Source organism: Ostrea edulis, chromosome 8 (assembly GCF_947568905.1).
Source record: "Ostrea edulis chromosome 8, xbOstEdul1.1, whole genome shotgun sequence".
Taxonomy (NCBI): Eukaryota; Metazoa; Mollusca; class Bivalvia; order Ostreida; family Ostreidae; genus Ostrea; species Ostrea edulis.
Window position 1 is genome coordinate 64851742 of NC_079171.1, and position 14227 is coordinate 64865968.

A 14227-nucleotide genomic window follows, 5' to 3' on the forward strand; every position below is an offset into this window, starting at 1 on the left:
GACCTGTACATGGTGACGTACTTTCATATTGTGACGTCATATAGTATGAAGTGCACGGAGGTACATTTTATGATGTTTGTTTAAACTTTACTCGGGACACCTTAACCCTGCTGCGTTGTATTGAAAGTAGACAGCAACGGCAAGCTGCGTAATAAGATTGACCTCGAAATGTATTTTGACTATTTTAAAGACAATTTCCAAGACACGGTTAATACTGAAACTTGTTTTTAAATCATTTACAAACTTTATTGCAAAAATGCATCAAAATTTAAACTGAAAGTATACGACAAACGAATTAGTATTGTAAATAAGAGTATATGTTGACAATCAAAATCACATACTGATGGTGACAAAGTAATCCAATATTATGTCAAACATTATGTCATGTATTAAACCAGATCAAACATCTGCTTTCTCATTGAAATCGGATACTTCCACGTCCAGTGTTATGGCTTTCTCTGAATCAATCCTTCTTGCTATGAATAAACCCGCAAAGAAAAGCATGAATACAAAGACGGTTTCTGCTAATAAAAGATACGAAAACCACATTGGTGTAAACATCTCCATTAATGCCCCTAGAATCGGCGAGTTTACCATCACCCCAATGGACGAAGCCACAATGAAAATTGATGCTACTTTTCCTGTCACTCTTAGAAACTTCTGTTCCGTCCACATAAACACCACAGGAAAAATCACTGACGAAGAGAAACCTGTCATTAACGTAAATATCCAGATGCCAATTATGACGTCATAAAATGACACCATTAAAAATCCAGACAGAGATATTATGAGCATGAAATTGTATGCGAATATAATTTTTGCAGAGCTAAAACATTGTACGAGGAAAATTCCCAAGAACCGCCCAGTAGCATATAAAGCACAATAAGCAGAGGTGAGATAGCTTCCTTCAGAATTTGTCCAGTTCAATTCTGATACAACAAATGTTGTTAGAAATCCAATAAATATGTCCTGTACTGCACAGTACACCGCCATATATATAGTCATGGTTATGAATCCCATAATTCGTAGTCGCTTTTGAGTTTTACGTTTGCTTTCGACTTCCTCTTTTGATTTTTCCCTTTGAAGCGTTTTCTGTAGTGATACACAGAAAAATACAAGAAATGGAAGAGAAGTCATGAGACAAAGTCCGGCACTGGTGGTGTAAGGAATGTAAATCATGGATGATTGAATCTCCGTCGATTTCTGTGTTGAATTAAGATGAGTTATGTTATAGAGATCCCCATTACTTCCTGAGCTAGTGTTTGAAAAATCGTGTGTCCAATTCATAGCGAGAGGTCTAGCGGCATGGTCATGTGACATCACATATGGCGCGGCAGCTAAGGGAGATAGTATTCCACCAACAGCAAAAGAGAAATGTAAAGCATTGAAGTATGGGTCACCTTCGCGACCCCATATATGCATCAGACCGGCATTACCACCTGTGTAAAAAAAAAAAATAAATTATACTGATGATAAGAATGATTCACATACATTTTCACTACGGATAGCTCCGTTTACCTGGTCAGGATATAGGGCTCACGGCAGGTGTGACCGATCGACAGGGATGCTTACTCCTCAAAGGCACATAATCCCACTTCCAGTGTGTCCAGGGGTCTGTGTTTGTCCGACTATCTATTTCGTATTGCTTATAGGAGTTATGAGATGGATCACTGTTTGTTATCTTCGCCTTTCATACACCATTACTAGTATTATTGATAAGAATGATTCACAGATTAACATAAAATCATCAGACACATCAACAGATACTTCTCAAAACTACTTCCTTTTATCATTAATAAGATAGCATATCGTTAAATAGAATGTTTTCCTATGAATGTCGTCAATCGAATGTTGTCTGATGTAAAACTTATACGGTACCAATTTTGATGCACCAGGTGCGCATTTTGACAAATAATGATGTCTGGTGTGTTTTATATCAACTGATACGCCTTCTTGTCATACTGACAAATTAGTAGATGTTACAGAAGTTTCGACAGTCTTGTATAACGTCACCCCTCTAACATCAAGTTATTTGTCAGCAGTCTGTCTTCATTCAAAATTGATCATACGCAGAACGTGCTATCATAACTAATAACTAATATATATCGTTTTAAGATGCCCTGGTTACTAAACGACATAGATTAGAAATAATTCATTGCATATTCTTGCGACCTCTGACATCTGATATGACCGTATTCGGGAATTTACTTGTGTGTGCGACTATGCGTTGTTTAGGGGGAAATGACGGTCACTTCGGAGAGGATTGGAGTACGTATTCAATGCCGAATTAATAAGATATCTCCAAATTCTCAAAATGGTAAACGTGATATTTGTTTTAGATTTAGTATCCATTACTTCGGTAATATTTTAGCACTGTTATGTAAGTTTAAATGTTTGTCCGTCGACAACTTATACATGAAAGGCAAATATAACGGACATTGATCAATCTCATAACTCCTATAAGGAAGATTAAATAGAGAGAAGGGTAAACACAGACCCCTTTATTTACCAAAGGCGGGATCAGGTACCTAAGAGGAGTAAGCATCCCCTGTTCAACGGTCACATCCACCGTGAGTTCTACCGTAAATCTGGTTATTTTTGCTGTCAATTAATATTTAGAGATTTTGCGAGTCAGTTGGATTCGCAAAAATATTTTTCTCAAAAATAATGTTTCACACGTTTTTTTTTTTGTTTTTTTTTGATAAGTGTTTACAATAATTCGCAAAAATTAGAAACACAGAAATAAATATATAGGCTTTTTACTCAAATTCGCAAAAATACATCGACGCAAAAATATCCAGATTTACGGTATATCTTGATCAGGTAAACAGAGTAATTCGTAGTCAAAATGATACATGTAATGATATAAAATTCCTAGCTGCTATCAGTTTACTCTATGATCACTTACATGTCTCCAAACTGCCACCAAAAGCTCCCTTAAAGATGTGAATGATGACCATGATCTCGTAAAGCCCACACCAAGGCACGATAACAATAGTGATACTGTATCCAATCATGCTTAGAAACAGCAGCAAGTTTTTGTCTATGTTCTGTTTGTCGAACAAGTAGCCCATGATCATAGATCCCAGGAGATATCCCAGCGTGGCTGTGGTGAAGAATACGGAACCTCGATCTAGTGTTGATTCAGTGATAAACAGAAGATCTGGAAATGTGGGACCAAGCTGTCCCTCCACCCATCCCTGAAAATAAAAGAGTTCTTTTTTATTCCATATCTAGGGATTCAGAATAAGATCGAGTCTTATTTGTACTTTAGTTTTGACATCTCAAGAAAATCCTCTCACACTTACTAAAGAAATGAAGGACATGATGTATGCAGAGGTCAAGAGGTATTTCTTTCGGAACACATTGTCTTTCTTTAGTCGGAACCAGAATGTTCCTCCCTTTTCTTCAGAATTTGAATTTTCTTCCAACATGTTTGGACTGTTCCTTATCTCGTTGTCTGTGACTGATATGTCCCACTCCTCTCGTGTTTGGTGGGATAATTCGCATTCTTTAACACTCCCATCCGTCATCAATAGCTCTTTTTCATCGTCTTCATTTACTTTAGATAAGTTGTACCTTTGAATAGTCGGCGTGTTATCCGTGTTTCCAAACTCCATCACCTTTAATAAAATCATGGCTAAGAATTAATTCAGGTGAGTTATGCATACAGTATCTGGAAAACAACTATATATTGCATGGTATGTTTCCATAAAAAATATCATGAAAAGATGAAGGTAAGGCACTGTGGTTAGTCTCAAAACTACTACAATGTATACAGATTTAAGAGAATGGCAAACACGGCCCCTGTATATACCAGAGGTGAGGGTCAGGTGCCAAGGAGGAGTAAACATTCCCTGTTAATTATCTAACATGCTTATGTCAAACTTACACAGTACCAATTTTGATGCACCAGATGTATATTTCGACAAACAATGTCTTTTCAGTGATGCCCTATCACAAATTTGGGGAATTTGATATAACAACAAACTTGTAAGAGCAAAAAGGAAAACTAAAGTGCCAAATTCGTCCAAGTATTAGAGCTATGCATGAGGGAGATATCATCCTTGATTTTGAAATGAATTTCTAAATTTTATCCCAGCAATTAAATATTCATCCGTATTTTCAAGCTAGTAACGAAGTACTTAGCTACTGGGCTGAAGAGACCCTCGGGGACTAACAGTCCACCAGCAGAGGCCTCGACCCAGGGGTCATAATGTAAAACTTGTACGGTACCAAATTTGATGCACCAGATGCGCATTTCAACAAACAATATCTCTTCAGTGATGCTAAATCCGAAATTTTGGAAATTGGAAATGACAAAAAACTTGTAAGAGCTAAAAGGGAAACCAAAGTGTCAAAAAATTCTAACTAAGTGTTTACAACGACGACCTGTTTGATACTATATCATTCGAGGAAATCTAATTCAACGAGATAAAACACCTGTAAAATTGCGAAATATATGTAAAAGGAAACTCTTAATAGATAGTCCATTCACGAATTTATGTTCTCACGATCTGCCATCCACTTGTCATGGTGCGATATTAAGTTCTCGCATGGGAAATAAGAAATTTTCAATAGTACAATAACGGTAGATTCATTGGAGATACAGTCATGCTTGTTTGAGAAAAAATAGAAAGCACTGTATGTTTTTAATTACACAATGTGACCCCTGACAGTTTGAGAAAAGATGGAAAGCACTGTATGTTTTTAATTACACAATACGCCCTATGACAGTTTGAGAAAAAATAGAAAGCACTGTATGTTTTTAATTACACAATGTGCCCCCTGACAGTTTGAGAAAAGATAGAAAGCACTGTATGTTTTTAATTACACAATGTGCCCCCTGACAGTTTGAGAAAAAATAGAAAGCACTGTATGTTTTTAATTACACAATGTGCCCCCTGACAGTTTGAGAAAAGATAGAAAGCACTGTATGTTTTTAATTACACAATGTGCCCCCTGACAAGCGTAGTTGAGGAATGATTACTGTCGATTGAGTAATAATGAAATTGCGATTAATGCTATGACTTCCGTTGATGCAGTAGTGATTACTTTGTGCAGGCGTAAGACATGGGGGTAAGTAAATCGTCAAATGTTTCAATGCTTTAAAATCAAAATGAAGGATTTTAGCAATAATCGCAGTTTTCTAATTATTCAATCGTTATTAATCACCCCGCCTTAGCTTGTCAGGTGGTGTCATTCAGATACGTAATTGTTGTCAATACGAATGTAAACAAGAGGCCCATGGGCCACATCACTCACCTGAGTCACCTTGGCCCATATCTGAAGACTTTCCATATATATTTGCATGTAGAACCTTAGTCCCTATTATGGCCCAAACTACCCTTTGCAAACTTGAATCTACACTATGTCAGAAAGCTTTCATGTAAATGTCAACTTCTTTGGCCCAATGGTTCTTGAGAAGAAGATTTTAAAAGCCTTTTCCTATATTTGTATGTAAAACTTTGAACCCCCTCCCACTTGTGGCCCCATCCTACCCCCCGGGGGCCATGATTTGAACAAACTTGAATCTGCACTGTCAGAAAGTTTTCTTGTAAATATCAGCTTTTCTGACTCAGTGGTTATTGAGAAAAAGATTTTAACTATATATTTGTATGTAAAACTTTGATCCCCCCTTGTGGCCCCATCCTACCCTCCGGGGCCATGATTTGAACAAACTTGAATCTGCACTATGTCAGAAAGTTTTCATGAAAAAATCAGCTTTTCTGGCTCAGTAGTTCTTGAGAAGAAGATTTTTCCTATATATTTGTATGTAAAACTATGATCCTCCCTTGTGGCCCCATCCAACTCCCGGAGCCCATGATTTGAACAAACCTGAATCTGCACTATGTCAGGAAGCTTTCATGTAAATCTCAGCTTTTCTGGCTTAGTGGTTCTTGAGAAGAAGATTTTTAAAGTTTTTCCCTATATATTTGTATGTAAAACTTTGATCTCCCATTATGGCCCCATCCTACCCCTGGGGGCCATGATTTGAACAAACTTGAATCTGCACTATGTCAGAAAGTTTGCATGTAAAAATCAGCTTTTCTGGCTCAGTGGTTCTTGAGAAAAAGATTTTAACTATATATTTGTACGTAAAACTTTGATCCCCCTTGTGGCAACGGGCATCCAATCCCCGGAGCCCATGATTTGAACAAACTTGAATCTGCATTATGTCAGGAAGCTTTCATGTAAATCTCAGCTTTTCTGGCTTAGTGGTTCTTGAGAAGAAGATTTTTAAAAAAAATTTCCTATATATTTGTATGTAAAACTTTGATCCCCTATTGTGGCCCCATCCAATCCCAGGGACCCATGATTTGAACAAACTTGAATCTGCATTATGTCACAAAGCTTTCATGTAAATCTCAGCTTTTCTGGCTTAATGGTTCTTGAGAAGAAGATTTTTAAAGTTTTTCCCTATATATTTGTATGTAAAACTTAGATCCCCCCTTGTGGCCCCATCCTACCACCGGGGACCATGATTTGAACAAACTTGAATCTGCAATATGTCAGGAAGCTTTCAGGTAAATTTCAGCTCTTCTGGCCTAGTGGTTCTTGAGAAGAAGATTTTTAAATGACGCCACCCTATTTTTGCATTTTTATGATTATCTCCCCTTTGAAAGGGACATGGTCCTTCATTTGAACAAACTTGAAAGCCCTTCAACCAAGGATGCTTTTGGCCATGTTTGGTTGAAAATGGCCCAGTGGTTCTGGAGAAGAAGTCGAAAATGTGAAAAGTTTCACAGACAGACGGACAGACAGACAGACAGAAGGACAGACAGACAGACGACGGATAAAAAGCGATCAGAAAAGCTCACTTGAACCTTCGGTTCAGGTGAGCTAAAAAGGAACGTATACCTTTTACTGTTTTGCAATCATTGCTGACATTTTATAAATGACTATTTTTTTTGTACCCAGTTAGGCATTCTTAAAATACGTCTATGATATACACTTATTGACAATCGTGTCTCATAACTATGCAAATGAAAAAGAAAATAAGCCAAATTACCACTAAACATTTTTTTGTTTTTATGAAAAGGTGAAATAACGAACAGTGGTCAATCTTATGAAACCTAAGAAGAATACGAAGTTAAGAATAAAGCAAACACGGATCATTGAACACACTAGAGGTGGGATCAGGTGCCAAAGAGAGTATGTATCCAATGTTGACCGGTCAAACCCACCGTGAGCCCTATATGTTAATCAGGTAAACGGAGCAATCTGTAGTTAAAATCAGTATGTACATAACGGCTTTTCAAATAGTTTTAAACACACCAGACAGTATTCAACCTAATGACAGTTTGTATTTTCAAATTATATCACTTTAATAACCATAACATTTTCGAAGACTGTTGAATTGCCTATAATATTAAGGTATTCGTCATTAGCCTGTTTCAATTTTTAAAAAGTGAACTGTGCTAATACAGTAAAATTTAGATAGAAATTATCATTTGCACTTACTGCAGTATAATGTGTTTGTTATTTACACGTACTACAGTGTGATGTGTTTGTTATTTACACTTACAACAGTATAATGTGTTTGTTATTTACACGTACTACAGTATAATGTGTTTGTTATTTACACGTACTACAGTGTGATGTGTTTGTTATTTACACGTACTACAGTGTGATGTGTTTGTTATTTACACGTACTACAGTATAATGTGTTTGTTATTTACACGTACTGCAGTATAATGTGTTTGTTATTTACACGTACTACAGTGTGATGTGTTTGTTATTTACACGTACTACAGTATAATGTGTTTGTTATTTACACGTACTACAGTATAATGTGTTTGTTATTTACACGTACTACAGTATAATGTGTTTGTTATTTACACGTACTACAGTGTGATGTATTTGTTATTTACATGTACTATAGTATAATGTGTTTGTTATTTACACGTACTACAGTATAATGTGTTTGTTATTTACACGTACTACAGTATAATGTGTTTGTTATTTACACATACTACAGTGTGATGTGTTTGTTATTTACACGTACTACAGTATAATGTGTTTGTTATTTACACGTCCTACAGTATAATGTATTTGTTATTTACACGTACTACAGTATAATGTGTTTGTTATTTACACGTCCTACAGTGTAATGTGTTTGTTATTTACACGTACTACAGTGTGATGTGTTTGTTATTTACACGTACTACAGTATAATGTGTTTGTGATTTACATGTACTACAGTGTAATGTGTTTGTTATTTACACGTACTATAGTATAATGTGTTTGTTATTTACACGTACTACAGTATAATGTGTTTGTTATTTACACGTACTACAGTGTAATTTGTTATTTACACGTACTGTAGTATAATGTGTTTGTTATTTACACGTACTACAGTGTGATGTGTTTGTTATTTACACGTACTACAGTGTGATGTGTTTGTTATTTACACGTACTACAGTATAATGTGTTTGTTATTTACACGTACTACAGTGTGATGTGTTTGTTATTTACACGTACTACAGTATAATGTGTTTGTTATTTACACGTACTACAGTATAATGTGTTTGTTATTTACACATACTACAGTGTGATGTGTTTGTTATTTACACGTACTATAGTATAATGTGTTTGTTATTTACACGTCCTACAGTATAATGTGTTTGTTATTTACACGTCCTACAGTATAATGTATTTGTTATTTACACGTACTACAGTATAATGTGTTTGTTATTTACACGTCCTACAGTGTAATGTGTTTGTTATTTACACGTACTACAGTGTGATGTGTTTGTTATTTACACGTACTACAGTATAATGTGTTTGTGATTTACATGTACTACAGTGTAATGTGTTTGTTATTTACACGTACTACAGTGTGATGTGTTTGTTATTTACACGTACTACAGTATAATGTGTTTGTTATTTACACGTACTACAGTGTGATGTGTTTGTTATTTACACGTACTACAGTATAATGTATTTGTTATTTACACGTACTACAGTATAATGTATTTGTTATTTACACGTACTACAGTGTGATGTGTTTGTTATTTACACGTACTACAGTATAATGTGTTTGTTATTTACACGTACTACAGTGTGATGTGTTTGTTATTTACACGTACTACAGTGTGATGTGTTTGTTATTTACACGTACTACAGTATAATGTGTTTGTTATTTACACGTACTACAGTGTAATGTGTTTGTTATTTACACGTACTATAGTATAATGTGTTTGTTATTTACACGTCCTACAGTGTAATGTGTTTGTTATTTACACGTACTACAGTATAATATGTTTGTTATTTACACGTACTACAGTATAATGTGTTTGTTATTTACACGTACTACAGTATAATATGTTTGTTATTTACACGTACTACAGTATAATGTGTTTGTTATTTACAAGTACTACAGTATAATGTATTTGTTATTTACACGTACTACAGTATAATGTATTTGTTATTTACACGTACTACAGTGTGATGTGTTTGTTATTTACACGTACTACAGTGTGATGTGTTTGTTATTTACAAGTACTACAGTATAATGTGTTTGTTATTTACACGTACTACAGTTTAAGATGTCTCTTATTTTGCCTGACTGGAGACACCGGATGTAAAACAGAGAAAACATATTATTGTTTTCCGTTGGAGGATACTTGGTCCATGAACGTAAATATACTATATATATATAAATGTAAACAGGGTCACGTGATTTTCGGGGATATCAGACTGGAACGATTTGTTATAAAACGTTAAGTCTTCATTATATATGTCCTACAGTAATGTACGCAGAAGTGTCATATACTTGTATTTGTTTGGATCCACCATTCTATGTGAGCTACAGTAACATACAAAGAAGTGTTATATACTTGTATTTGTTTGGATCCACCACTCTATGTGGGCTACAGTAACATACACAGAAGTGTTATATACTTGTATTTGTTTGGATCCGCCACTGTATGTGAGCTATAGTAACATACACAGGAGTGTTATATACTTGTATTTGTTTGGATCCGCCACTCTATGTGGGCTACAGTAACATACACAGGAGTGTTATATACTTGTATTTGTTTGGATCCGCCACTCTATTTGAGCTACAGTAACATACACAGGAGTGTTATATACTTGTATTTGTTTAGATCCGCCATTCTATGTGCGCTACAGTAACAAGCTGAATTCACAGTTTATGTAGCGGTAACCGATACTCGGAATCACGTGATCTCTCCTGAGTCGACACGTTCGATTTTACAACACATGTTCATCTTATCTAAAACTTACCGAATGTCTGTTTACTAGATTAGGTCGTCATTGTTCCCATCATCATTGATTGTATGATTGGCTGGTGAACTCATTACATATATCCGCGGATTCATAGGAGAGATTAGTAAACAGAATCTTCAGATATAAAGAGGATCGTGGACAAGCTACAACATTCAGGTCATTCGCTAATACACGGCTATCTACGATCTCGTGTCGATCTACATCATATCACTCTCCTTCAAAATTCGTATGGTTTGCGAAACGGCTTGAAAACATTAATCAAATGATAATGTAGTTACTTTTCCTTTGAATTTGGCGGATGTTTCATTCTGGTGCAGGCTTGTGGATCCTTGCTAATATAGTAGTAATCAAAATACAGTGATCAATATATTAGTACTCAAACTACGGCGATTAATATACTAGTAGTGAAAATATAGTGATTGGTGTACTAGTACTAAACAAGAGGCCTACAGGCCTTATCAGTCACCTGAATACTAGTGAAAAAGTATCATTACTTCCACAGGCCTTATCGGTCACCTGAATACTAGTGAAAAAGTATCATTACTTCCACAGGCCTTATCGGTCACCTGAATACTAGTGAAAAAGTATCATTACTTCCACAGGCCTTATCGGTCACCTGAATACTAGTGAAAAAGTATCATTACTTCCACAGGCCTTATCGGTCACCTGAATACTAGTGAAAAAGTATCATTACTTCCACAGGCCTTATCGGTCACCTGAATACTAGTGAAAAAGTATCATTACTTCCACAGGCCTTATCGGTCACCTGAATACTAGTGAAAAAGTATCATTACTTCCACAGGCCTTATCGGTCACCTGACTACTAGTGAAAAAGTATCATTACTTCCATGGGCTATGGAATCTAGAAAAACAAATCCTGTTCTGAATATATATTAATCAAAATTTTATTGTTCAGCAACAGTATAAAACAAGATGTGTTCTTAAAACTTCACTGCCATCAAAAAGTGCATACACTGATGAAAGGCTTTAAATGATAAGTGTATTAACATTAAAACATCAAAATATATGACTAATTTGGACTCATCCTAAAGTCATAACCGTGGGTTGTGAAATTCGCCATTTTTTGTACACCCTTTTCTGCTATTCCTAAGTATGCATTTAACTTTCATAGAGTATCAGCAAACTTACATATAAATACTATATATACTAAGTTTGGTCCCATTTGGGGTTAAAACCCTTAATCTGGGGAAAATCAAATTTACAATTTTGGTAAAAGACTTTATACTAAATTGAAACTAAATAAAATGTTATTTAAGCGTTTTACACATAAATATTATATAACAAGTTTGGCCCCGCGCTGGGTTCAGAACCCCTACCCTGGGAATCATGAAATTTACAATTTTGGTAGAGGCCGTCCTGCTCTACATCACTATGGATTTAGTTCTTCTTACATGTGTGTGGTTCTTGAGAAGATGTTTTAAAATATGTCAATTTGGGCAGTTTTTGCCCTGCCCATAAGGCCCCAGGGGTGTAGAAGTCCTGTAATTTACAATTTATGTTCTTTGTGTTCCAGATATGTATCATATCAAATTTGAAAAGAATTGGAATGATAGTTATCAAAAACTTAAAAATGTCTAACACATTTAATAACTGACCATTTTGGCCCCACCCTGATACCAAAAGCCCCTACCCCTGGAATAATCAAATTTACAATTTTGGTAAAGGACTACCTGTTCTTCCTAAATATCTATTTACTTTCAATTTAGCATCAATAGCATTAAAGAATATGTAATTTAAGTGTTTTACACATAAACACTATATAACAAGTTTGGCCCCGCCCTAGGGTCAGAACCCCTACCCCGCGAATCATGAAATTTACAAATTTGGAAGAGGCTTTTCTGCTCTACATCACAATGCATTTAGATTTTCTTACATGTGTGCATGGTTCTTGAGAAGATTTTTGAAAATTGGTCAATGTTGGGCAGTTTTTGCCCCGCCCCTAGGGCCTAAGCAGTCCTGAAATTTACAATTTATGTCCCTGTTGTCACAACGATGCTGCATACCAAATTTGTAAACAATGGACAGGTAGTTATTAAGAAGTTAAAAATGTTCAATTGTTAACATACGATTGACGACGGACGACGACGGACGAAAACCAATTACAATAGGTCTAAAATAAAGTGATTAATCTACATCTGTAGTAGTGAAATTATGGTGATTAATGTACTAGTACTAAAAAATAAAGTGATTAATATACTAGTAGTGAAAATATTGTGATTTATGTACTAGTAGTGAAAATATAGTGATTAATGTACTAGTACTAAAAATATAGTGATTAATATACTAGTAGTGAAAATATAGTGATTTATGTACTAGTACTAAAAATATAGTGATTAATATACTAGTAGTGAAAATATAGTGATTTATGTACTAGTTCTAAAATATAGTGATTAATATACTAGTAGTGAAAATATAGTGATTAATATACTAGTAGTGAAAATATAGTGATTAATATACTAGTAGTGAAAATATAGTGATTTATGTACTAGTACTAAAATATAGTGATTAATATACTAGTAGTGGAAATATAGTGATTAATATACTAGTAGTGAAAATATGGTGATTAATATACTAGTACTGAAAAATAAAGTGATTAATATACTAGTACTGAAAATATAGTGATTTATGTACTAGTAGTGAAAATATAGTGATTAATATACTAGTACTGAAAATATAGTGATTAATGTACTAGTAGTGAAAATATAGTGATTAATATACTAGTACTGAAAATATAGTGATTTATGTATTAAAAAATAAAGTGATTAATATACTAGTAGTGAAAATATAGTGATTAATGTACTAGTACTAAAAATAAAATGATTAATATACTAACATTGAAAAATACAAATATTAATACACTAGTGGTAAAATAATAGAGAATAATACATTAGTATTGAAAATATAGTGATTCAATTTCTAGTAGTGAAATTATAGTGATTAATAAACTAGTACTAAAAATATAGTGATTAATATACTAGTACTGAAAATATAGTGATTAATGTATGAGTACTAAAAATATAGTGATTAATATACTAGTAGTGAATATATAGTGATTAATGTACTAGTACTAAAAATATAGTGATTAATATACTAGTACTGAAAATATAGTGATTAATGTATGAGTACTAAAAATATAGTAACTAATATACTAGTAGTGAAAATATAGTGATTAATATACTAGTACTAAAAATAAAGGGATTAATATACTACTAGTGAAAATATAGTGATTTATGTACTAGTACTAAAAATATAGTGATTAATATACTAGTAGTGAAAATATAGTGATTTATGTACTAGTACTAAAATATAGTGATTAATATACTAGTAGTAAAAATATAGAAATTAAAATACTAGTAGTGAAAATATAGTGATTAATATACTAACAGTGAAAAATATAAATATTAATAAACTAGTGGTATAAAAAAAATAGAGAATAATATATTAGTATTGAAAATATAGTGATTCAATTTGTAGTAGTGAAAATATAGTGATTAATGTACTAGTACTAAAAATAGAGTGATTGATATACTGATGATTGATATAAGAGTAGTCGACTTAGTGATAATAAGCATTTTGAAAAGAAAAAAAGTGGAATTAAAAGTGAGCAATGTTTTAATATCTTAAGTTGCGATGCGCTTCCATACTTCATCCTAGGTGTAGATATGTTCGTGACATGAATGTCAATAGTATCTAACTGTTATCTATTTACTTACCGCTAATCAAGCACCTGTGTATTTCTGTTGGAGAATTCTGATAACCATTTCAACGTAGTTATGAGAGGGGTCACCTTATCACAATATCGGACTGGATTATTGCACAACACTGTAAAAACTGCGCTCAAGATGTTCTATCGTTGTGTGGAAGCCTGGTTCTGCTAAAACTATTTAGATACTGATAAAACTTTCCACACTGCGAGAAACGCTAATTACTAAACGGGTCTTCTCCAATTAAG

The 14227-nt window shown here is 34.1% G+C and overlaps 1 protein-coding gene across 3 annotated transcripts; it reads right to left on the reverse strand.

Annotated features, from left to right (window-relative positions):
- Positions 1-220: 220 nt before the first annotated feature.
- On the reverse strand, positions 221-14135 carry LOC125662794 (sodium-dependent glucose transporter 1-like). Of its 3 annotated transcripts, XM_048895150.2 has the most exons (5): positions 13989-14121; positions 10252-10586; positions 3309-3623; positions 2909-3200; positions 221-1439 (listed from the first exon to the last, which is right to left on the reverse strand). In XM_048895150.2, the coding sequence occupies exons 3-5, from the start codon at positions 3618-3620 to the stop codon at positions 400-402; spliced, it is 1644 nt and encodes a 547-aa protein (XP_048751107.1). In that variant the 5' UTR covers positions 3621-3623; positions 10252-10586; positions 13989-14121; the 3' UTR covers positions 221-399. The 3 variants fall into 3 exon arrangements, with proteins under 3 accessions (XP_048751107.1, XP_048751106.1, XP_048751108.1); XM_048895149.2 differs by lacking the exon at positions 10252-10586 and having other exon boundaries at positions 13989-14135; XM_048895151.2 differs by lacking the exons at positions 221-1439; positions 10252-10586 and adding an exon at positions 1457-1703.
- Positions 14136-14227: the final 92 nt, after the last annotated feature.